This window comes from Dendrobates tinctorius, unplaced genomic scaffold (assembly GCF_039654945.1).
Source record: "Dendrobates tinctorius isolate UK_male_01 unplaced genomic scaffold, ASM3965494v1 ptg000073l, whole genome shotgun sequence".
Classification (NCBI taxonomy): domain Eukaryota; kingdom Metazoa; phylum Chordata; class Amphibia; order Anura; family Dendrobatidae; genus Dendrobates; species Dendrobates tinctorius.
In genome coordinates, this window is record NW_027361741.1 from 13,478,664 (window position 1) to 13,504,981 (window position 26,318).

The 26,318-nt window shown below is 40.9% G+C and overlaps 1 protein-coding gene across 1 annotated transcript in view; it reads left to right on the forward strand.

Moving 5' to 3' along the window:
- MYO18B (myosin XVIIIB) overlaps positions 1–26,318 on the forward strand; it is a 972,020-nt gene that overhangs the window by 219,997 nt on the left and 725,705 nt on the right. The window contains exon 13 of the mRNA XM_073582823.1: positions 7,281–7,451. Coding sequence (XP_073438924.1) covers positions 7,281–7,451 — 171 coding nt within the window. The remainder of the gene's footprint in view (positions 1–7,280; positions 7,452–26,318) is intronic.

The window sequence follows — 26,318 nt, forward strand, 5'->3', positions numbered from 1 at the left end:
AGCAGCTTTAAATATCTGTTTGCTGGTTTGTAATGGCTTTTAGCAGCCGCTCTCTTAATCCGATGAACTTGCCTGGCAGAAACCTTCCTCATTCTGCCTTTATCAGCACAAACATGGTCTGTGCTCAGAATCAATCACAATCTCTTAACAGTACGATGATCACGTTTACATTTTTGGGAAATATCTAATGTTTTCATCTCTTGACCAAGGCATTGCACTATTTGATGCTTTTCAGCAGCAGAGAGAGCCTTTTTCTTTCCTAAATTCCTTGAAACCTGTGCCCTGCTTAATAATGTGGAACATCATTCTTAAGTAGTTTTCCTTTAATTGGGCTCACCTGGTAAACTAATTATCACAGGCATTTGAGATTGATTTCAGTGATCCAAAGAGCCCTGATACACAATACCATCTATGAGTTTATTTGAAAAACAAAAAATTACATCTTTATGACACTGAAATCCAATTTGCATAATAATTTGGAACACAGTGTATGTCCCTTATCACTTCTGTGGCTCTTCTGTACCTTTTCTAACTACAAGGCATCCTTTCTATGGATTGGTGCCCAAAACGGAACAGCATATTCCCTATTAAACTGAAAGGGAGAAGATACAGATTAGATATTAGAAAAAACTTTTTGACAGTGAGGACGATCAATGGGTGGAACAGGCTGCCACGAGAAGTGGTGAGTTCTCTTTCAGTGGAAGTCTTCAAACTGAAGCTGGACAAACATCTGACTGGGATGATTTAGCGAATCCTGCTTTGAGCAGGGGGTTGCACCAGATGGCCCTTGAGGTCCCTTCCAACTCTAACATTCTATGATTGTATGATGCTATGAAGTCACACTAACAGTTTGTAAAGTGGTTGTATTACATCTTTGTTGCGCAAGTTCATATCACTTTTAATATATGAGAGTGTACAGCTGGCTTTAGAAGCTGCTGATTGAACTTGCATGCTGTCATTGATCTACCAGTATACCTAGATCTTCCTCTACAAGTGACTCATCTAGTTTTACTACCCCTAGAAGTTATAATGCTTGCTTAATATTAATGCCCATGTACATCAATTTACATTTCTCCACTTTGAATGTCATCTGCCAAGTTGATGCCCAATTACTCAGTTTCTCCAAGTCATCTTATAACTTATGAACATCTCTCATAGACTGACCTATACTACATGGCTTGGTGTCATCTACAAAAATAGGAATCACACTATTAATCCTGTCTTCTATATAATTAATAAATAAGTTAAATAATGACAGACCCTCACCGAACCTTGAGGTACACCACTTTTAACCAGGAAACACAGATCTATTACAAATTGTGGTAATGCACTATTGCATGCAGCATAATTGAGGTATTATCTCCCAGAAGCAATGATTGTGGGAGAATATTGTGCCTCATGGGGGCAGTATATGACAGCACACAAAATGCTTACATCTCCATAATATACAGTATTAATTCCCAGTGTGCAATAGTTAATAAACTGTAGGTGGTTAGTCAGTATTGAATTACTTTGAAAGACATCAATACATCACCTAGAGATGTGAAATGTAATAAATAAAATATGACAACGCAAAAGACACAAACAATAACCCCCCCACTCATATTTATTAGCTGGGAGCCAAAGCTTTGTGCACGAAGACACAATGTGATGTGCATCCTATTAACATTCAGTATACTGCTCCAATTCTCAAGAGCAAGAGCCTAGTGTGAAGGAGTTCTCTGGATTAAAAAGAGGGGAGAATTGTTCTTCGGGGTAATTTGTCAAAGTGACTAGGTGGCAACAACTATTAAGTAATAACTGTACAAGAAAAGAATTTTAAGACTTTAGAAGCAGTTTGAAAATATTACCTGTTAAAGGAAGGGGTTAAAATACAACGTCCTGTTTTACTACACCTAATACAGTATATTATTGTTAACATTTGCTGCGTATCTAAGATCTACTGTATCATCATAAATATGAAATGTCAACCCTAAAGCTCGGCCGTACAGAAACCTCAGCTGTTTATTTCTGTGTAGGCAATAGCAGTGCTTCATTCGCTATCACGTCATCAAGCAAGAATACCAAAAGGCAAGCTATGGACCTATTTTCCTACAAGAGATTTTTTTCCAGAGCAAAAACGTATTTTTTTTCCTAACACAGCCGCATAAATTGAGCTGACCTGATATATACATTTTTCCCCCCAAAATCTGTCTTTTTCATTAAAATGATCAATTACTCTTCCAATGGAGGAGGCGAGTAAGATAAGGATATTTTCTGATCTATATGAGGCAATTGATTTCTCTGCAGCCTCTATTATTGCAAAATGTCTCATAGGCTTACAGCATCAAGCAGGCAAGGGGATGGTTAGCGGAAATGTCTGTGAAGACCTCTCGGCTGAGTCACGTATTTCCCCTGCCATGCTGCATTTTCAGAGATCGGCCGCTGTCCTCTAAATGACAAAATAAACATTGTGCCCAGGTTTCATGTTGTCATGGTAAATTTGATCAGAGGCGGAAAGGGAGATGAACAGAAACAGCAAGAATAGCTGAAAACTCCTTGTTGCATAATAGCAAAAACATTGGTACTTTTAATGTTACTATGAAATTATTGCTTTGAATGTTGCCAAAAAAATTACATTTTGATTTTGTTTGATTATTTATCCATCTTAAATATTTCCTCCGTTTTTCATGTTCCCAGCATGGTAGATTTTGATCTAACACAGCATAGATATCCATCCATTAAATAATTTGGCCGAGGCATGACAGTGAAATTCAATGTGTATGTACAGGCTTCCCTAGACATCATTCAGAAGCACAGTAAACGACCTCACATTAGACATAACTATGCTATTACATCAATATCAAGTCTTTGAACACTGGGTGAAATTTCCAAAACGAAAAGAGTCTGAATTCTGGTAAAATTGGCTCCAAAAGTGATTTGCACCGTTTTGTGTTTTCGACACCTTCTGTGCATTGTCCATTGCTTTGCTGAAAAGGACTGCGGCGTAGCAGACTAAGGGATGACATGTGACTTTGTGTGCCAAAAAATGAACCAAAAATGTTGTTGAAAATTTCTGGCACATGCTAATTCCACTAATAGGTGGTGAAAACTTAGAATAGACATAAGGATGCACCTCATTTATAAAACAGAATGCTCGTGGTTTCAAGTCCAAAGTTTTCAATAGGCCTTAGGCTGGTTTCACACTTGCGTTTTTTTGCGCTGTATTTTAGCGCTATAAGGCCTCTTTCACACTTCAGTTTTTTGTGTCAGTTAAAATCCGCCAAAAAGGCGGACAAGCGGATCCGTTCTTAACTGATGTGAACGGATGCCACAGGATCCGGTTTTTGACGGATCCGCAAAATGAGGAAGAGAGAATTTTTTTAACCCAGACAGAATTTCAGGTTAAATCAGTGTCTGGAGGATCCGCCGGCCAAAAAAAGTTGCAAGCTCCGTTTGGAAATCTTTGAGGATGGTGACGGACAGCAACATCATGGCGGATCCTCACAAAAACGTTTTTTTCAAAACCTGGCGGATTTTGACTGATTATAAAAAACGGAAGTGTGAAAGAGGCCTAAAACGCATTGCGCTTTTTTTCCTATATTTTGCATGGGATGCGCTTATGTGCGCATACACATGCGTTTGTATGCGTTTTTACGCGCATGCGGGCGCACAAAATGCATTCTGTTGCATTTTTTGGGCGTCCGACTTGCCTCAAAAAAACACATGCGCACGCAATGCATTTTTTTACAGCAAGACACCCATTGTAAGTCTATGGGTGCGCATATGTGCGCATTGGCATGCTCATGTATGCGTTTTTTTGCGTATGCGTTTTTTTGTTGACCATTGGTTAGACAATGGAAATTAGGGGTTTGGGTTAGAGGTAGGGTTAGTTAAGGGGGTTTAGGGTTAGGGTTAGGGTTTGGGTTAGGGTTAGTATGGTTTGGTTAAGGGTTAGGGTTTAGGGTTAGTTAGGGTTTAGGGTTAGGGTTCGGGTTAGGGTTAGTAGGGTTTGGTTAAGGGTTAGGGTTAGTATGGTTTGGTTAAGGGTTAGGGTTAGTAAAGTCATGGTTTGGGTTATTGTTAATCCTAACCCTATCTTGATTTTTTTGATGAGGCCAACTAATGTTGCAAAAAACCACAAACGTGGTAAAAGCGCACTAAAAAAAGCATACAAACGCATAAAAATGCTGCGTTTTTTTCATGCATGCGCATAAAAATGCTTGAAAAAAATGCAGCATTTGTATGTGTTTGTATGCGTTTTTTCCATGCATTTTTTGTGGGAAAAACGAGCTGCAAAAAAAAAGCAAGTGTGAAAGTAGCCTCACATCTACTTTGTGTCTTCTATGCTGGTTTCTTCTCATGTGGCAGAAGGCTTTTTTGTACCCCTTATGTACCAGTGCTCAAGCAGAACCGCCACCTCTGAGCCAGTTATCGCTTTGCTACGAATCTGAAGCAGGATTGTAACAAATTATCCAGGAGCTCCACAGCCGAAAGGATAATAAGCCCGGGCTCGGACTGACCCACAGGGGGACAGGAAAATCCTCCGGTAGGCCCCTGAGAAGTAGTGCTAATGTAATTATTGAGTAGTGATATAGCCTATTACACTTGAGTCACAATTTGTAGAAAAGGTACTATCTAATCATTCAGTAAACAAGCCCACCAAATTAATATTACATAGAAGCAAAAGTCAAGTAAAGTGTGAGTCAGTCTATTGCAGCCAATATCCATACAACTTGCTTAAAGGAACAGGACACATGAGTCTAATATTAGTCTAAGTGGTGAGTTTGAAACTGTCAAGATTTTAGTTTTGTATTGTATATAAATCATTATGTGGGAAATGAAAAAAACCCAAACATTTTAGCATAAAAACCTGGTTTAAATAATAGGTCACTATCTTATGACATATTCTACCTAATATTACTGATATTACCTGCATATTTAGCATATTTATTGGGATGTGCTCTTTATTTTTAGACATAATATGACACAATTACTCTGTATCATGAATAGCACTATTTAGAATGGGGAATATAATGATGTATACACCTTTTCTCTTGCTTTCTATACAAAATGTTTGCATCTAGCAGTGAAATATCCACTACATGGCCGTACTTTAGTTCTTTGGAATAGTATTGCTCCTCGGGGAGAATACAGAGTACCATGTACAATATGACATTGCTCCCCAACTCCAGTCCTCAAGGCCCACCAACAGATCACGGTTTCAGGATTCCCTTTATATTGCACCCGAGACGATTACATCGCCTGTGCAATAGTAAGACAATCCTGAAGATATGTTCTGTTCATGGGCCTTGAGGACTGGGATCACTACAAGATTGTTGCACTGTGTGCAGTTGGGATGTAGACATAATAGAAATCACCCGATTCTAAGCACGAAGGCTGGTGTGGACAGCATCTAACGTTACAACTGAGTACATTACAAAATTAGCACAAATGCTGGGATTTAATATGTACTGTATAATATGTATATCAGGGGTGGGCATACCATTGGTGCAACCTGTGCAGCTGCACAAGGTCCCAAGAGGTTATGGGGCCTGCTACCGTCAATGAAGTTAAATTGTGCATTATGATGAGCTATTGGACTGGAAAGGGCCCATATGCTGTTCTTGCACAGGGACACATTTCTGTCTGTGTTTGCCAATAATGTATATATTGTTAGTATATTTAAAAGGAATCTATTAGCAGATTTTTGCTATGTAATATGAGAGCAGCATGATGTAGGGGCTGAGACCCTGATTTTCTCTAGGACTAAGGGCGCAGTAGGTGCCTGAAACGCATCAGAGCGGTTCCTGTGCCACATCTTTGTATGGATTTTTAAAGCTATGCATTTGGAATAAAGCTTGAAGATTTTTTTATTATTGGATATGCCTGTCTACCTCTTTTTTTTTTGCATGAGACCCTGATTCCAGTGATGTGTCACTTACTAGACTTTGTGCTGCTGTTTCAATAAAATCAGTGTTTTATAAGCAGGAGATTATCACTATTGGATTTGGTGTCTCATGCCTCCTAGTCAACTGCTGCGCATAACCACTCCCTCACCACAAATTGGCAGATTTCTGCCTATGCACAGTGTACACAAAAAGCTCTCAATCAGTGGTGTGTGGGCGGGGTTATACAGAGATCAGAATTCTGACCACTGCTAGATCTGCAGAAGAGAAAGCAGTAATTGTATCAAAATGATAGCATGCAGACCATTAAGTAGCACATCGCTGGACTCAGGGTCTCAGTCCCTAATTCATGCTGATCTCATATTACTTCACACAAATCTGGTGTAAAATTTGTGGTTTTATACACAGTTTATTGATTTCTAGCTGTATATCTATCTACACAGAAAGTGTGAAAATTTTGAGGCACATTGTCCTATTAAATGTTTGCAGTTATGTTGTGGTCATTTTTTTTGCTGTGTGCATTGTAATTTGTTTAGCAAACTGTAAGGTTCTTCCCTTTATTTGTCATGTTTTTATTAAAAGTGAGTGCTCTACTGATGCCATAGCATTCCCTTCAGGGTAGTAATCATTTACTCATCAACCTCTCCCCTAAATTGTCTTCCATTCAGAGTAATAGGCGAGCAGCTTAGCACCGTGCTCCCAAATCACACTGCAATTTCCCTTAATTATCTACCTCTGTACCAATTGGGGTGAAAGTAGAAAGTCTCTTTCTTTTGTGGCAAGCTAGTGATTTCTCAGTGCTGTTAATTAACGACACATTCTGCTGTCATGAGGTCCAGCACTGTGTGTCACTATAATGGATTCCCTACTGACAAGGGGTAGTTTCACAAAGACTCCCAGGCCGGTGATGAGTGGCTGTATTATGCAATGATGGATGAGCTGGTGCAATGCACTTAGAAAGGGAAACTTTTTTTTTCTCATTATTTTAAAAGTTTTAATGAGAATAATGAAGGGTTAATTTCCAAGGGACAATATGGATTTCTGCTAACCATATTTTTTAATAAATTTACCTTCAAATACCTTGTATTTCAGCACCTCAGCACCAAGGACAGCAACAGACAAAGGCTTAGGAATGTTCTATTTTTGCAGGAAATATTTTCTTTTTCACAGTAAAGATTTTTTATTACTAAACACTGGTTTATTTATTTATTAATTTTACTCATTTATATAGTGCCATTAATTGCACTTTACATACATTATAATTATTCTCTATAAGTTAGGGAAGTGTTTGCATTGTTGCTGTTTCATCTAATTTAAGTTTTAAGATAAGAGCATCTTTCTTAATTTGCAGTAATATTTGTCAAATGATTGACTTTATGCTTTCTCTTTCAGTTGGCAGAAAACAGTTTATGCGGTTTGAGTGGGCAAACAAGGCTGCCAGCGTGTTGGGGTGTGACAACGAGGATCTCTCCACTGCTGTCTTCAAGCACCATCTCAAGCAGATCATTGAACAAGTGACACAGGGAACCAGAGGTGGCAACCAAGACGATGATGCAAAGTCAGGTATGATAAGCGAGAGGTTTTTTTTCATATGTTGTATTTTTTATTAGATTAGCATTTGAGTCTAATTAATGGTATAACTAGTGTTGAGCATTCCGATACCGCAAGTATCGGGTATCGGCCGATACTTGCTGTATCGGAATTCCGATACCGACTTCCGATATTTTTTCAATATCGGAATTCGGCATCGGAATCGGAAGTTCAAAGTTGATTGACAGACTGACGTCATCATGATGCGCGGTGTGTGCGCATCATGATGCGCCGTCATTTCGGGCCTTCCGGGGGTCTCTGCCGGCCTGCCGGGGGGCTGTGTGGACTGCCCGGGGTCTGTACCGGCCTGCCGGGGGGCTGTGCCGGCCTGCCGGTGGTCTGTGCACCCTGTGGGGGTCTGTACCGGCCTGCCGGGGGGCTGTGCCGGCCTGCCGGTGGTCTGTGCACCCTGTGGGGGTCTGTACCGGCCTGCCGGGGGGCTGTGCCGGCCTGCCGGGGGGGCTGTGCACCCTGTGGGGGTCTGTACCGGCCTGCCGGGGGGCTGTGCCGGCCTGCCGGGGGGCTGTGCTGATGTCCGGGGGTCTGTGCAAGCATCGTCCGATGGGACTACAAGTCCCATCGGGCGATGCCTGCTACCATGACAGTGATTGACACATTAGCCAATGATGGGACAGTAGTAGTCCCATCATCCGGCTAATGTGTTAAATGTTAAAAAAAAAAAAAAAAAAATACTACATACATACTACATGCATGCTACATACATACTACATGCTACATACATACTACATATATGCTACATACATACTACATACATGCTACATACATACTACATGCATGCTACATACATACTACATGCATGCTACATACATGCTACATACATACTACATGCTACATACATACCACATACATACTACATACATACTACATATATACTACATGCATGCTACATACATACTACATGCTACATACATACTACATACATACTACATACATACTACATGCATGCTACATACATACTACATACATACTACATGCATGCTACATACATACTACATGCATGCTACATACATACTACATGCTACATACATACCACATACATACTACATACATACTACATACATACTACATGCTACATACATACTACATATATACTACATGCATGCTACATACATACTACATACATACTACATACATACTACATGCATGCTACATACATACTACATGCTACATACATACTACATATATGCTACATACATACTACATACATGCTACATACATACTACATGCATGCTACATACATACTACATGCATGCTACATACATGCTACATACATACTACATGCTACATACATACCACATACATACTACATACATACTACATATATACTACATGCATGCTACATACATACTACATGCTACATACATACTACATACATACTACATACATACTACATACATACTACATACATACTACATGCATGCTACATACATACTACATACATACTACATGCATGCTACATACATACTACATGCATGCTACATACATACTACATGCTACATACATACTACATACATACTACATGCTACATACATACTACATATATACTACATGCATGCTACATACATACTACATACATACTACATATATACTACATGCATGCTACATACATACTACATATATACTACATGCATGCTACATACATACTGCATGCTACATGCATGCTACATACATACTACATACATACTATATGCTACATACATACCACATATATACTACATACATACAATACATTCATACATTACATACATAGACATACAGTACATATAACATAGAGTAACATACTTACCAATACTTGTCACATTGTTCCCCGAAGCCATTGTCTTTTCCGGAATAAATATTAACATAACAAACCACAAAAATACTCACCCACGATCCGAAGCAGTCCACGAGTGTGTGCCACGACGATCTTGGGTAGAGAACTGCAGCATCAGATGATGCTGCCGTTCTCTACGGGCTGCAGGAATCCAATGACGGAAGGTAGGTATCCTTCCGCACTGTATTCCTCTGCCACTTAAAAAAAAAAAAAGTCCCTAGTCTCACTTTATGCCATTGCTGCGTGGGAAATTCCCACACAGCAATGGCATAAAGTGAGACTAGGGACTTTTTTTTTTTAAGTGGCGGAGGAATACAGTGCGGAAGGATACCTACCTTCCGTCATTGGATTCCTGCAGCCCATAGAGAACGGCAGCAACAGCTGATGCTGCAGTTCTCTACCCAAGATCGTCGTGGGACACACTCGTGGACTGCTTCGGATCGTGGGTGAGTATTTTTGTGGTTTGTTATGTTAATATTTATTCCGGAAAAGACAATGGCTTCGGGGAACAATGTGACAAGTATTGGTAAGTATGTTACTCTATGTTATATGTACTGTATGTCTATGTATGTATTGTATGAATGTATTGTATGTAGTATGTATGTAGTATATATGTGGTATGTATGTAGCATGTAGTATGTATGTAGTATGTATGTAGCATGCATGTAGTATGTATGTAGCATGCATGTAGTATGTATGTAGTATGTATGTAGCATGCATGTAGTATGTATGTAGTATGTATGTAGCATGCATGTAGTATATATGTAGTATGTATGTAGCATGTAGTATGTATGTAGCATGCATGTAGTATATATGTAGTATGTATCATGTAGTATGTATGTAGCATGCATGTAGTATATATGTAGTATGTAGCATGTAGTATGTATGTAGCATGTAGTATGTATGTAGCATGCATGTAGTATGTATGTGGTATGTATGTAGCATGCATGTAGTATATATGTGTTATGTATGTAGCATGTAGCATGCATGTAGCATGCATGTAGTATGTATGTAGTATGTATGTAGTATATATGTGGTATGTATGTAGCATGTAGTATGTATGTAGCATGCAGTATGTATGTAGCATGCATGTAGTATATATGTAGTATGTATGTAGTATATATGTAGTATGTATGTTGCATGTAGTATTTATGTAGTATGAATGTAGCATGTATGTAGTATGTATGTAGTATATATGTAGTATGTATGTTGCATGTAGTATTTATGTAGTATGAATGTAGCATGTATGTAGTATGTAGTATGAATGTAGCATGTATGTAGTATGCATGTTGTATGTATGTAGCATGTAATTTTTTTTTTTTTTTTTTTTTTACATTTAACACATTAGCCGGATGATGGGACTACTACTGTCCCATCATTGGCTAATGTGTCAATCACTGTCATGGTAGCAGGCATCGCCCGATGGGACTTGTAGTCCCATTGGACGATGCCTGCACAGACCCCCGAAGCCTGCACAGACCACCGGCAGGCCGGCACAGCCCCCCGGCAGGCCGGCACAGCCCCCCGGAGCCTGCACAGCCCCCCGGCAGGCCGGCACAGCCCCCCGGCAGGCTGGCACAGCCCCCCGGCAGGCCGGCACAGCCCCCCGGAGCCTGCACAGCCCCCCGGCAGGCCGGCACAGCCCCCCGGCAGGCCGGCACAGCCCACCGGAGCCTGCACAGACCACCGGCAGGCCGGCACAGCCCCCCGGCAGGCCGGCACAGACCACCGGAGCCTGCACAGACCCCCTGGCAGGCCGGCACAGCCCCCCGAAAGGCCCGTACAGACCCCAGAGAGGCTGTACAAGGGCAGGAAAGGGTTTTTCTTATTCCGATACCGGAAGTCCCATAGACTTGAATGGGACTTCCGGTATCGGAATCGGCGATACCGATACTTTTTTTAAAGATCGGCCGATACCATCCGATACGATACTTTGAAGTATCGGACGGTATCGCTCAACTCTAGGTATAACTTTTACCTTCCCAACTTTTTTGCTCACCCAACCCTTGGGACTGGCAATGCACAAATGTTGTGGCAGTTGTATATAGACATAAAAGCAAAATGATCTATGTATATTAATTGATAGAATGAAAATCCAAACAAGAAGAAAACGGATGGCACTCACTGGTAAAATTCACCTTTTATTTCAACGATTAAAACATATACGTCGGGAGTGCAGGAGACGGCAATTTTGTGTTTCGCGGGAGAGCAGGAGACAACACCGTGGCCCGTAGAAGCGCTACTCCAGAGTGAAATGGCCATCATCTCCTGCACTCCCGCTCCCATTCTCCCGACGTATATGTTTTAATTGTTGAAATAAAAGGTGAATTTTACCAGTGAGTGCCATCCGTTTTCTTCTTGTTTGGATTTTGATCGTTTGTCTTGTTGGAGAGGCACCCGGATTTATTCAGATTGACAGCCGTTAACTTGTGAATGTCTTGCAGGTTAAACGCACCTGTGTTGAGGGCCGGGTTTCTTGCTGTGCGGATTGTGTCTCTCTCATGTGTAATTGATAGAATGGATAATGCATTTTTCAGTTTGATTTTTAATGTTATCAATTATCAATGAATTTACTAGAGGCAAATATATATTTTCTAAAGTTATTCGAGCACTAAGATAACACTGAATTGCAATTTATTTGGTGCTGATGAAAAAAACCCTTAGAAAAAATCAATTAAGTACACTAAATAACGATATTAACCAGTCCATGTGTATCAAGAATGCTACTCAACCATGTCAAGTTCAGCCTAGCATTCTTCACAACCAGTTTTGTAACATAGAGTATAACTTGAATGTCTCTCTTTTTAAGAAACCTTCAAAAGTGTCATTGATTTTAACAAAATTAATTGAGGAACATTTTAGACTAACCACAAGCCGTGTAAAGGACACTTCCTCTATAAAAATAATATACTTCCTTTAGAAATCTGTCCCTTTATTGTGTTGTCAAACCAATCTAATCAGTTTTTATGAAGAGGTAAGCTATAGACTGGACCAAGGTGAGTCATTGGATGTGGTATATCTTGATTTTTCCAAAGCGTTTGATACCGTGCCACACAAGAGGTTGGTACACAAAATGAGAATGCTGGGTCAGGGGGAAAATGTGTGTAAATGGGTAAGTAACTGGCTTAGTGATAGAAAGCAGAGGGTGGTTATAAATGGTATATTCTCTAACTGGGTCACTGTGACCAGTGGGGTACAGCAGGGGTCAGTGTTGGGACCTATTCTCTTCAACATATTTATTAACGATCTGGTAGAAGGTTTGCACAGTAAAATATCAATATTTGCAGATGATACAAAACTATGTAAAGCAGTCAATACAAGAGAAGATAGTATTCTGCTACAGATGGATCTGGAAAAGTTGGGAACTTGGGCCGAAAGGTGGCAGATGCAGTTTAACAATGATAAATGTAAGGTTATACACATGGGAAGAAGGAATCAATATCACCATTACACACTGAATGGTAAACCACTGGGTAAATCTGACATGGAGAAGGACTTGGGGATCCTAGTTAATGATAAACTTACCTGGAGCAGCCAGTGCCAGGCAGCGGCTGCCAAGGCAAACAGGATCATGGGGTGCATTAAAAGAGGTCTGGATACACATGATGAGAGCATTATACTGCCTCTGTGCAAATCTCTGGTTAGACCGCACATGGAGTACTGTGTATAGTTTTGGGCACCGGTGCTCAGGAAGGATATAATGGAACTAGAGCGGGTACAAAAGAGGGCAACAAAATTAATAAAGGGGATGGGGGAGCTACAATACCCAGAGAGATTAGCAAAATTAGGATTATTTAGTCTAGAAAAAAGACGACAGAGGGGCGATCTAATAACCATGTATAAGTATATAAGGGGACAATACAAATATCTCTCCGAGGATCTGTTTATACCAAGGAAGGTGACGGTCACAAGGGGGCATTCTCTGCGTCTGGAGGAGAAGGTTTTTCCACCAACATAGAAGAGGATTCTTTACTCTTAGGGCAGTGAGAATCTGGAATTCCCTGCCTGAGGAGGTGGTGATGGCAAACTCAGTCGAGGGGTTCAAGAGAGGCCTGGATGTTTTCCTGGAGCGTAACAATATTGTATCTTACAGTTATTGTTAGGTTCTTTAGAAGGACGTAGATCAGGGGATTTATTCGAACAGAATTTTATAGGCTGAACTGGATGGACTAATGTCTTTTTTCGGCCTTACTAACTATATACTATGTTACAATGAAAGTCATCTTTATGGTGCGTTCACAAATCCAGGTGAAATGTCCAAGTGCAATATACGGTCCTTGTATTAAATCATTTGTAATTTCCACCTAGCATAAAACTTCATTCTTTGTTATGCAATATTAAAACTAAGTATGATTTCTCTTAGATTCAGGATAAAATAAACAAAGAGAGAGAAGCCCACCTTGTAATACAGGAAAACTAAACTACTTTTGATAGATAAACTATTACACGAGAATGCAATATTATATGTAGTATTGTGGTAGTGGTCTGCAATTTGTTGGATAACTCCCTCAATTAAATGTTTGTAGAAAGTTTACTTTTTTGTCAGTGGGCAAAATAACAAAATCAGCAAGGGATCAAATAACTGTTTCCTTCACTGTATAGTAACTCACAGCCGCCTCAGAAAAGGTGCATCTATTAGACACTTTATTAGACAATATTACAAAAAGCAAAAAGCACACAAAGCATATTAAAAACATTTAAAATACAAAAAGGACCTACAATTAATCATGCCTTATTATAGAAGCAATGACTTACCACAACTACTAATCTCCCAAAGAACCAGATAAGTACATAAAGCCACTGTCAAAGGTATTGCACATCATAAATATAATACATATGTAGCAGCATCAGATAATACTTCAGTGGCTATAAAATGCATATGTTAGAAATACCATGTAGGCCCAGAGATCCACAGAAAAAAAAAAAGCGTATGAGAAGAGAGTAATTTAATCTTTTGAATGCAGGTCTCTCAGCAATGGCAAAAGGTAAAAATACCAATAGCGCACAGATTTTATAAAAGATGGCAAAAAAACCTTAAATGGCTATGAAGTGCATAACAATAGTACCATATGGGCCGAGAGAAACAAAAAAAGTCATGTGAGAAGAAAATAATAAGCCTGTTAAATACAGGTCCCTCAACATAGCCTAAGAAGAGAAACTAGTAGCAAACAATTTTAGGGAAGATAACAAACCCATTCCTGGGCTGATGTGTGCTCCTCTATATACTATTGTTATGCACTTCATAGCCATTTAAGTTTTTTTTTGCCATCTTTTATAAAATCTGTGCACTATTGGTATTTTTACCCTTTGCCATTGCTGAGAGACCTGCATTCAACAGGTTAAATGACTCTCTTCTCATACGCTTTTTTTTTTTTTCCTGTGGATCTCTGGGCCTACATGGTATTTCTCATATGCATTTTATAGCCACTGAAGTATTATCTGATGCTGCTACATATGTATTATATTTATGATGTGCAATACCTTTGACAGAGGCTTTATGTACTTATCTGGTTCTTTGGGAGATTAGTAGGCGTGGTAAGTCATTGCTTCTATAATAAGGTATGACTCATTGTAGGTCCTTTTTGTATTTTAGATGTTTTTGTATTTTAGATTAAAATATGCTTTGTGTGCTTTTTTGCTTTTTGTAATATTGTCTAATAAAGTGTCATTATTCTTTATATATACAATTGAGGTGCTCCTTTATATATGAGCATGATCTTTTTCCTTGCTCTTCTATCTCATGTTTTTCCAGGCCCTTAGTGAGCCCTCTTGTTTTGAAATTTATGAGCAGTGCCCTCCACTTCTCCAATACTTATCTAATTTGTGGCAGTTTCCACCATCTTTCCCCCTTGCACTGTGGTGGTGGTAAGTGGGGTTCATATTTGTCGAGTTGATGTCACCTTTGAATTTTCTGGTGACATCAAGCCCACATTTTAGTAATGGAGAGGCATCAATAAGACACCTATCCATTACTAATCCTATAGTTATATTGTAAATAAACACATAGCCAGAGTAAAGTCTTTTGTTTGAAATAAAAAACACACTTATACTTTTTTATTTAAAAATGGCAAACACAGTTATACTCACCTAACACTCATTCCATTGAAGCCACGTTCTCCTGTAAATATGACAAAAATGAAACACAACTATATCCCTAAATTTTGACCACCAGCCAAGCTACAGCAGACAACTGAGGGCTGGTATTCTCAGACTGGGAATGGGGCCATGGATATTGGCCCTCAGCACCCTAGAAATAGCAGCAAGTGGGGTAACATTTGTGGGGTTGATGTCAGCTTTGTAATGTCAGCTGACATAAAGTCCACAGGTTTGTAATTGAGAGACATCTATAAGACACCCCCATTACTAACCCCATAGTCAAATGTAACAAAAACACAGACAAAGAGAAAAGTCCTTTATTTGAAATAAAAATGCAAACTCATTTATTTGAAAGAAACACTCTCCACCCTCTTTCATCTATTTATTGCTGTAACATTAAAAACTATAAAACTCCATATTCCTCACCTGTATGACGATAATCCATATGTCCCACAATGTACTCCAACTCTTGTATATCTGGATATCATGGCAGAGCAGTGGCATCATACGACTGCTCAGCTGTGAATCCAGGATTCATTGAGCTGAGCTTGAGAGCACAGCTTCAGTGACCTGCGGTGATGTCATTGAGATTAGTTGCCAGTCACAAGCAGTGGTTCTTAGACTCAGGTCAGTGTCTCTTGGATTCATGGCAGAGCGGTTACATCATGCCACCGCTGAGCCATACAATCCAGATGAAGCAGAGTTGGGCATTTTGTGGGATAAATGAATTATTGGCAGACAGGTGAGGAATAAGGTGTTTTATTATTTTTAATTTTACATTAATAAATAGATAAAAGAAGGTGGGGAATGTTTATTTCAAATAAAGGAGTCTGTGTTTTCATTTCACATAAAGGACCTTTCTCTGTGTCTGTGTTTTTATTACATTTGACTATGGGTTTAGTAATGGGGGTGTCTAATGGATGCCTCTCCATTACTTACCTGGGGCTTGTTGTCAGCTGACATTACAAAGCTGACATCAACCCTACATATATTATCCCACCTGCCACCACTCCAGGGCAAGTGGCAAGAGTGAGGCAAAGTGCCAGAATTGGCACATCTAACAGGTGCATCTTTGCTGGGGTGGCTGAGGGTTGCTATCTTTAGGCTGAGGAGGGCAAATGTTCATGGCCCCTTCCCAGACTGAGTATACCAGCCACCAGTTGACTGCTTTAGCTTGACTGGTTGTCAAAAATGGGGGGGAGACTTCATGCCATTTTTTTATTATTTATTTATTTACATAAACCATATGTCACGATCCGTGCTGGAGTGTGACAGATAAAAGCACATGTAACCTTTTTTTCCCTTTAAGCTGTTTACTTAAAGTTAGTTTTGCCCCCGGTGGCCATTAGGGTCATTACACAGTGGTGTCTTTAGTTCTAGTTTTGCCCCCGGTGGTAGCTAGTATTATTACACGGGAATCACTAGCAGGTGTGATTGCTCTGGCTCTTGCCTATAAAGGAGAGTCAGATGGTCTCACTCGCGGTTGGTGAGATTGGTCATTTCCAACCATCCTTGGTGTAGGAAGGAGCTAGAGAAGAGTTCCTTGCAGCTTGGTCAGAGTCCTGGTGTGGAAGGAGCAACAGTGAAGAGTTCCTTGCTGTTCTGACAAAGCTTTGGTGAAGTAGCAGCTATTCAGGAGGAAAGCTGCACTCAGGTGCTGGACTCTGTTGCTGGGAGCAATAGCAACAGAGCAAAGCTAAGTGGTTTTTCCCTGTTTGTAAGTTTCCTTATGTGTGTTTTAGTGCAGTGGTGGGATTAGTTTCCGCACCGTCCAATTCATTAGAAAGGGATAGGTGCAGGGCAAGCTAGGGTTTTTAGGTATCCTGCTCGTCGCCAGGTGCAGAACCTGGCTAGGGACCATCAGGAGTGTAGAGACACTGACTCAGGGGAGTGCAGGAGGTCTCCACGTCCCCATTCCCTATTGCAGGGTCCTCCATTGTATCGGTTTCCCTGGTGTTTCCATTATCTCTGTAAATTCGCCCTGCTGGAGGCGGTGTATCCGGCTGCACGTTTCATTGTTTAAATTCGCCCTGCTGGGGGCGGTGTATCCAGGGTCACGGGTGTCATAGAAATTCACCCTGCTGGAGGTGGAGTATCCAGTCACTCATGACATCACACCATATGGTTAGTTTAAATTGTGATTTGACTCTGACAGACTTCATTTCAATATGAAGGTAAATGTAAAGTTTTCAATGTAATTATAACAGAAAACAATGAAGTCCAAAAGGTGTTTTTGTGTGCTCATTAGCATATGTAATGGCATATTTTTTTCTGGACAACCTCTTTAAACTATGATTTTATATAATTCTTTATAAGTGCAGAGATGCAGAGACTATAGAAGCTCACTTATCAGCAAGTACCCTACTAGTCGTTTTTGCACATAAAAATGATATCTAAACATACTAAGCTTATAAGCTTTAAAAACATTTACGCCAAGTGCTAAATTGGGCACTGGATATAAAATGCACTTTTAAAAGCATCCTAAATATGTGCAGAACGCAAAGATTTTATAGTCAAATACTTACCTTTTATGTAAAGCTATTTATCTTGTACTATAAAGATTGAATTTGATCAGTGTTTCCTTTGGGACCTAGCTAATTTACTCTGTCTTAACCTTTATCTGCAGTCATCTATCCTGCAGAGAAACTGCAACATCAGATGTACCTTTCTTTCTCATTAGGCCTAGTACTCTAGAGATTTGAGAGGTTTTAAACATTTGGTATATTTATTTGTGTTATTATATTTATGTGGTTATTAACTATCATCCTTTGTAAATAAAATAATCTAATCATTATTGAACAGTGGCTATATCAGTGCGGTAGTGGAAATGTTTAGTAAATAAGATTACTTGAAGAAGCAATCCAGGATTTCCAGGCAATATAGTGCAACATAGACTAATGTTGAAGAATAATGTAGAAGCTCTTGTGTTTATCGGTTCCTGTGTATGCCATTTTAGCTCCTTCTTCCCTACTAATATGTTTTTCCTAATATAATTCTGAGGATCTCCATTGCAGCCCTGCAGCCTATATTTTGCATAATTTATCTGACTTTCCAGAGCTAAAGTGTGCAGAAAGCCAGTGTGTTCTTTGCTACCTTCAATTGTCAGCAAATAATTTAAAGTACATAGTCTACATTGTTTGCTATGAGATTCTGCTTCACAGTCCTCTCACTTGCCTCTAGCTGACATGTATAATTTTATCAATCGCAAGCAGGAGGCAGGGTAAAGAGATGTGAAATCTACGATGATAATAGAATTATAAAACTCTCCTGGCTAACAAATCCTTTCTCTGCTGACTCATGAGTGGCAGATTCAAAATGAATACCTTTGAGATTTAGCTTCAACTTGATTTCTGCCTGCTTTTTGTGATTAATACTTTAGATTGCTTACAATGAGTTGACTGTTCCATCCTCTTACAAGCAGAAGGCAGGTTAATGGAGGGGGTATTTCTTATTCGTATGCTGGACATTCATCAGATGTGTGAGCCATGAATGTTTTGTAACTGCAGCTAATCATTTTATAAACTCACTTTTTTCCTTGCATTTCTGCCAGAAGAGATTTTATGCTGATTTAAATCTTTGAAAATAAAATCACACAAATACATACTAACACTTAAGGGCCTGTCACACTTAGCGATATCGCTAGCAATATCGCTATAACGTTACAGGTTTTGTGACGTTATAACGATATTGCTAGCGACATCGCTATGTCTGATACTTACCTCCGACCGGCTCCCACGCTGCTTATGGCTGATCGTGCGAGAACGAGCGTGGACGCGGGCGGGAGGACGTCAGGATCGCCTAGTGTGACAGGTAAGTAGCAACCCCCGTCCTCTGTGATGTCGCTGGTGAGATCTGCCTGTGTGGCAGCTCACTAACGACCACTTAGCGATGCACTAGCGATCCTGACCGAGTCATATCGCTGGTGCATCACTAAGTGTGACAGTACCTTAAAGCCCCCGTTACACACTGCGATATCGCTAGCAATATCACTGTAAAGTCACCGATTTTGTGATGTTGCAGCGATATTGCTAGTGATATCTCTGCATGTGATACTTACCTCCGACCGGCTCCCCCTTTGCTCATTGTTGGTCGCGCGAGAAGCTCCTGGATCATTTCTCGTCGGGCGCTTCCTGTGGCGCCGATGAGCGACGCGTGGACGCGGGAGGAGGACGTCAGGATCGCCGTGTCTGACAGGTAAGTAGCGACCCCCGACCCCTGTGATGTCGCTGGTGAGATCTGCCTGTGTGGCAGCTCACTAGCGACCACTTAGCGATGCACCAGCGATCCATATCGTTGTCGGGATCGCTGGTGCATCGCTATGTGTAACAGGCCCTAACTGTAGTAATCAGAGTTAGCGCTAATTGGCATTGTTTAGCTCTCTAGATTTTACTCACTGATTAGACACACAGAGGGAAAGGTGGCTGTCTGGGAAGTTTTTGTAAGGACTAGTGATGAGCTAATTTGTTCAGAAAATGACCGTCAAACATAAATTCGGCACAAATATGGCACATCCGGATTTGTGATTGGAAACAAGCAAAATTTTCTAAAATCGTTAAAAATCAGTAACATTCGGTAATAAGTGCAGGAAAATATTTGCATTGCCACAAAAGTATTTTCAGCACTTTTGCAATGATAATCGTGGTGTATTCTGAGCATTTTGCAAGTGTTTGATGGGGTAGGAGGTTTACAGCGTTCAGAAACTCGGAGTTCTTGTAAATTTTTTTCCTAACTTTATGTGTGCACTTTACGGCTAGCCAATCAGGGCACAGGAAACATCCACAATGTCCTGACACCATGGCTTGTGTCATTGGCTGCTGAATTCACATGTCCCTCTCCATATAAATAGCTGACATCTTGCTTTAGCGCTATTTTGACACTGTAACAGTGCAGAGAGGCTGCTGCTGATGCTGGCACTGTTAGCAGCAAGATTTTAGCTAGTTAGTTAGGCGGTTGTATATCAGTCATATAGTGTAGCTAGATAGTGTCCAGTGTGGCTGTTAAATTTACCTTCCAGCATTTTTTGGTGCAATTACTGAGGTCAACAGACAAACCCAGCAGGGCAGATGTCCTACATGTGCTTCATACATGAATATGTGGAGCAAAGAACCGCGGTCAGGAGGGCGCCAAGGACGAGAGGGAAGTCTGTTTGATGTCTTTATTTCACAACGCGTTTCAACAGCAGGACTCTGTCTTCCTCAGGTTGTGGAATAAAGACATCAAACAGACTTCCCTCTCATCCTTGGTGCCCTCCTGACCACAGTTCTTTGCTCTACAGTTACTGTCCCTCAGGCTGGTGCTGCCTTGGGCTTGTCATCTACCGTCCTCCCCACTGGTGTGGCTCACGCCAGCGCTCCATTGAGACCGCTTTCATTTTATCCTTTGACTTTCCATACATGAATATAGCATTCTAAATAATATTTAGTCCTGATTGGGTCTCTTTATCTGCTGGGTTGGCAGTAGTGTAAGATGTGTCAGTTCCAATTACACCATTTCTGCTGTCATGAAATTGATGCCACTTTGGTGTCAGGCCCTAATTTTTGGAAATTTGAAGACTCCTGATTGTATCTCCATCTCTGTTGTTGGCTGTAGTGGAAGAAATGTCACTCCCCATTATAATATTTGTACTCTGATGAAATTGATGCCACTTTTGGGTTTCTGCCACTAATATTTAGAATTGTGGAGAGTCCTGATTCGGGGTCTCTGTCTGTTGGCTTGGCTGTAATGGAAGTCATATCACTCCCAATTATACTGTTTCTACTCTTGTGAAATTGATGCCACTTTGTTGGAGTCTGCCACTAATTTCTGGAAATGTGAACTCTCCTGGTTAGGTCTCCATCTGCTGAGTTGGCTGTAGTGGAAGAGGTGTCAGACCCTATTCTACTATTTCTACTCTGGTGAAATTGATGCCACTTTGTTGGTGTCCACTAGTTTTTGCAAATATGAACACTCATAGTTGGGTCTCCATCCACTGGGTTGGCTTTAGTGGAAGAGATGTCAGTCCCTATTATACTATTGCTACTCTGGTGAAATTGATGCCACTTTGTTGGTGTCTGCCACTAATTTTTGGAAGTGTGAACTCTCCTGGTTGGGTCTCCATTTGCTGGGTTGGCTGTAGTGAAGAGGTGTCGATCCCTTTTATACTATTTCTACTCTGGTGAAATTGATGCCATTTTGATGGTGCCTGCCACTAAATTTTCAAAATGTGAGCACTTTTGGTTGGGTCTCCATCTGCTGGGTTGGCTGTAGTGGAAGAATTGTCTGTCCTTATTATGCTATTTTTACTCTTGTGAAATTGATGCCACTTTGATGGTGTCAGGTCCTAATTTTTTGAAATTTGAAGACTCCTGATTGTGTCTCCATCTTCTGGGTTGGCTGTAATGGAAGAGATGTTGCTACCCATTATACTATTAATAATCTGATTAAATTGATACCACTTTGGTGGTGTCAGGCCCTAATTTTTTAAAAAATTTGAAGATCCCTGATTGGTTCTCCATCTGCTGGGTTGGCTGTAGTGAATGATGTAATTGATGCCACTTTGTTGGTGTCTGCCACTATTTTTTGGAAATGTGTAGACTCATGGTTGGGTCTCTTTCATGTGTGTTGCCTGCAGCAGTAGGCCTCCGAGATTGACAGGCCTCCACCTCCTTTGAGTCAACTACCCATGTTACTATCCTTACATTTTTCTGACAATAGTAGTCTATGAAACTGATATTTGTGCCACCTAAGTGTGGTGGAGCATCAAAACAGGTTGAGCTGTTGCATGTGGTATCAGGTCTCCGAGCACAGCATGCCTACACCAATCCCTCACTCACCTCATCTTAATCTGATGTTCAGTTCAAAGCTGGCCCAGACTTTGATACCTCATGCACGGCTGATTGCTGCCATGCCATTCTAAAATTTGTACTGTAGGTGAATGGAGGCCACTTTCCTGGTGTCTGCCCCTAATTTGATGTGTTTTGGCAGCTTTTGGGAATGTTTGAAGCTGTTGTATATGCTTTTGTTTTTGCCTTCCATTGACTCCAATGGTGTTCGGCTATATTCGGTGAATATTCGATGAATAAACCGGCGAATATTGCAGAATTGGTGATTGTAATCCAAACTGAACATTGAAATATTCGCTCATCTCTAATTATGACCTGTCATAAGAAAGCAATAGGCAGCTCATTTATAAGATGTAAATATTTCCAGAAATTGAAGGTCACAATTGAAAATGGGCAATCTAGAATGGTTAAATTTACATTCTTCCGAGTTATACCGCTATTATACTGTAACTCATGGGATAGTTTTTAATAATATCCTTAGTACAATTCCTTGCTAGAACTTCTGACAAATTCTCAAAAGAGATTAACTATTTTCATTGGAATTACCTGGCCTGGGCACTTTGGTATTTGAGGCCTAATAACCAGCAGTCTTACTATTCAGGTATCTGCTAAGCAGAGAAACCAGAATAGTCTGAATGTGTTTCCTAGCAACCAGCCCAGGTGTACAGACAATCCTCTGCCAGGATCTCTGATGTGCGAGCGTAGAAATTGGCATCTGATGAAGACCATCTGATGAAGACCATTATTCTCTATCTTCTGCTGTTTTTCTTTGCAATAATGAAACTCATTTTGACCTACAGCTTTACTTTGCTAAGTTTCATAAGTTGAGGATCCAAGAAAAGCACTTCTGAGCATCCGCGCTGCTTTAGTGATAAGAATTCTTCAGAAATCCATATAAATCTTTCAAGTTCTTTATTATATGTACTACAGAAACTACGCGTTTCGAGGTGACAAACCGCACCTCTTCTTCAGGTTACAGTACAGCACATTAAGGTAAGTGAGTGGCTTAGCCAGTCTCCAGATCTAAATCCCATATAAAACTTTTGGTGAGAGTAGAAGCTCCGAGTTGCCAAAGAGCAGCCAACAAGGGTTTTGTCACCAAGTATTAAGTCTTGTTTGCCAGAGGGATCAAATACTTAATTCTCACTGCAAAATGCAAATATATTAATATAATTTATACAATGTGATTTTCTGGATTTATTTTTGATATTTTATATCTTAATGATAAAATTAATCTACCCTTAAAATGATAGACTGTTCATGTCTTTGTCAGTGGGCAACAGTTTTCCTTGATGTAACTGAGGCCTATTATTCTTAGCATTTCTATGGTGTTATTGTCCTTCTGTAAAGCTGGAAATAACACAATTTATTACCGTGTCGACCCATACCACCCTCTGACACAGACTGCAGAGGGAGCCCAGAATCAGGAACTTCTCTTTGTCTGGCATGAAGCACCCTAATTAACTTAAAAATTCAAACACAGATTAAAAAAAGAAACACAAGATGGATTTCTCCAACCCAGGTATCATTTTAGTCATTGTAACAGGGCCAACCTGACAATGTTGGCTCTGAGGCGATGATGTGGGATATTAGGGGTAGTAGTCCAGTGGTTCTGACTGGTTGATGTGGGATATTAGGGGTAGTAGTCTGGTGGCTGTGACGGGATGATGTGGGATATTAGTGGTAGTAGTCCCGTGGCTCTTGCTGACGGGATGATATGGGATATAGGGGTAGTTGACCGGTGGCTCTGGCTGATGGGGTGATGTAAGATATTAGGGGTAGTAGTCCGGTGACTGATGGGATGATATGGGATATTAGTGGTTGTAGTCCTGTGGCTCTGGCTGATGGGATAATGTGGGATATTAGGGGTAGTAGTCCGGTGGCTCTGGCTGATGGGATGATGTGTGATATTAGTGATGGTAGTCCGGTGGCTCTGGCTGATGGGATGATGTGGGATATTAGGAGTAACAGTCTGGTGGCTCCGGCTGACAGGATGATCTGGGATATTATTGGTAGGAGTCCGGTGGCTCTGGCTGATGGGATGATGTGGGATATTAGGGGTAGTAGTGTGGTGGCTCTGGCTGACGGGATGATGTGGGATATTAGGGGTAGTAGTCAGGAGTTCATCTTAGTCAGTCTGCTGAGAGGATGAGCAGACTGAAAGTGTCTTGAAATTGAAGAAAGAAACAAGCCCGAATGGCTTTGAGAAGACACAGGCTGTGTTCACCAAATTGCAAGTATCAGTGGCTGCTATGGACAACAACAGTATTGTTTTGTTTGACCAGACTGTGGCTAGCTCAGCGAGGTCTGAATTAGTCAGTGTCTATAAAGCATCTGGTCAAGGCTAGGGATTTTTGTGTATGATTTTATTGTTTGGTGTTGTGCAACCTGTGGAAATCAATAAAAACTGCACCTATTTGGACCAAAACTGCATTGCTTGTGTGAACGCTACCGAAGACATAATGTCTAATGTCTACCTGAGAGATTCAATCTCTACAATCGATAGATGTAATGCAGTTATGAAGTCCCAGAGTGCACAAGTGATTGTAGTGTAAACATTGAATGTTCTTTGTTAAGGCAGCTGCCACATTGTGAACACAGTCTGAAAGTATGGAGGAGCGTCTTAAGCAATTAGTCCAGGTGCAGCAACAGCAGACTCAAAAGGAAACCAACAAACTCCTGATCCAACAGTATCAACAGTAGCAGAAGTTAAAGCAGCAGCTCCTGCGGCAGCAACAGTTTCAGCGGAAGTTACAGCAGGTTCAGCAGCAGCACCAGCAGCAGATTACTGTCTAGGCAGAAACTGTTTGGGCGAGGAAGATGGCATCACCCATCAACCAAAGTAAAGGTGGAGGAGGCTTTACAGAAGATGAATCTGGAGGATGATGTTGAGGCTTTCCTGGCTGTATTTGAGAGGGTGGCAGACAGAGAGAATCTGCACCCAGAGCAGTGGGCAGAGATTTTAGCTCCATATCTTACAGGGGATCTGCAGAAAACATACTACGACCTTGCACAACAGGATACCAAGAAGTACGAAAAGCAGAAGAAGTAGATTATGGCACATTTGGGCGTCACCCTGGCAGTCTGAGTGCAATGTGTGCACTTCTGGTTCTTCCAGAGGGACAAGCCTACCAATCCCAGATAGTCAACCTTTTACACCTGGTGTTAGGCACCAGGATTCTCCCTCTGCACAGGGTAGATCCCAAGCCTTGTCTCTCTCTGCGGTCCCCCATTTCAGCTTTGACCACAGTGGGTGCTGCTCAGCAGAGACATCGGTCTCAGCATCTTGCTCAGACTCATGCTGTGCGCTTTGGTACTGCTGGCTCTCCAGCTTCAGCTATAGTAACCAGCAATAGGCAGCGGCGAACAGACATTCCTGAGACTAAGTCCGGGAATCACTCTACTGGGCATGTTCGTGAGGTGGAGACCTCTCATTGGTGGTCAGTTGTCAGCTGCTCCGGTGATGTGGCTGTCCTGGATTGATCCACGAGCAAGGTCCTGTCTGACTGGACTTAAGTGCAGTTTATGAAAGGGTCTTTGGGGCGCCTTACACCGCGCTAAGATCATTTGCGGTTGTGTGTGTGGGTGGAGACTCTGGAGGCTCTGTCAGCGTGTGCGAACAACATCTAGTTTTACCTAGAGTGGCAGGTTTTTCCTTGGCTTGATGCGTGCTGTTAGCACAGGCTGTTTACAGGGCACAGTCAAACCCACATGCTTTAACCCTTTTGTTTTGAGTATAGCACACACCTCTTTTGCTGACTGACTATTCATTTTTTTGGGCATAGTGCAATATGGGGGTAGTTAGCAATATGATCTATGGTGTTATCGTTCTACCCATATGGGAGCGGATGTGATCATAATCAAATAGAGACCTTATAAATTGCTAATTTTTGTATCTATTATCATAGCATTATGAGGAGGTCACTATTTGAATGACAGTAATTTGGACAAACGTCCGGCTCATCCATTATCCCCTATTTGCCTTAACACTGAGGCATGTTGAGATCTAGTCAGCATTTAGCTAAGTTCTCTTTATCCTGTTATATACTGGCCAATTTTTTGTCTTGGACATAGTGCAATATGAGGGAA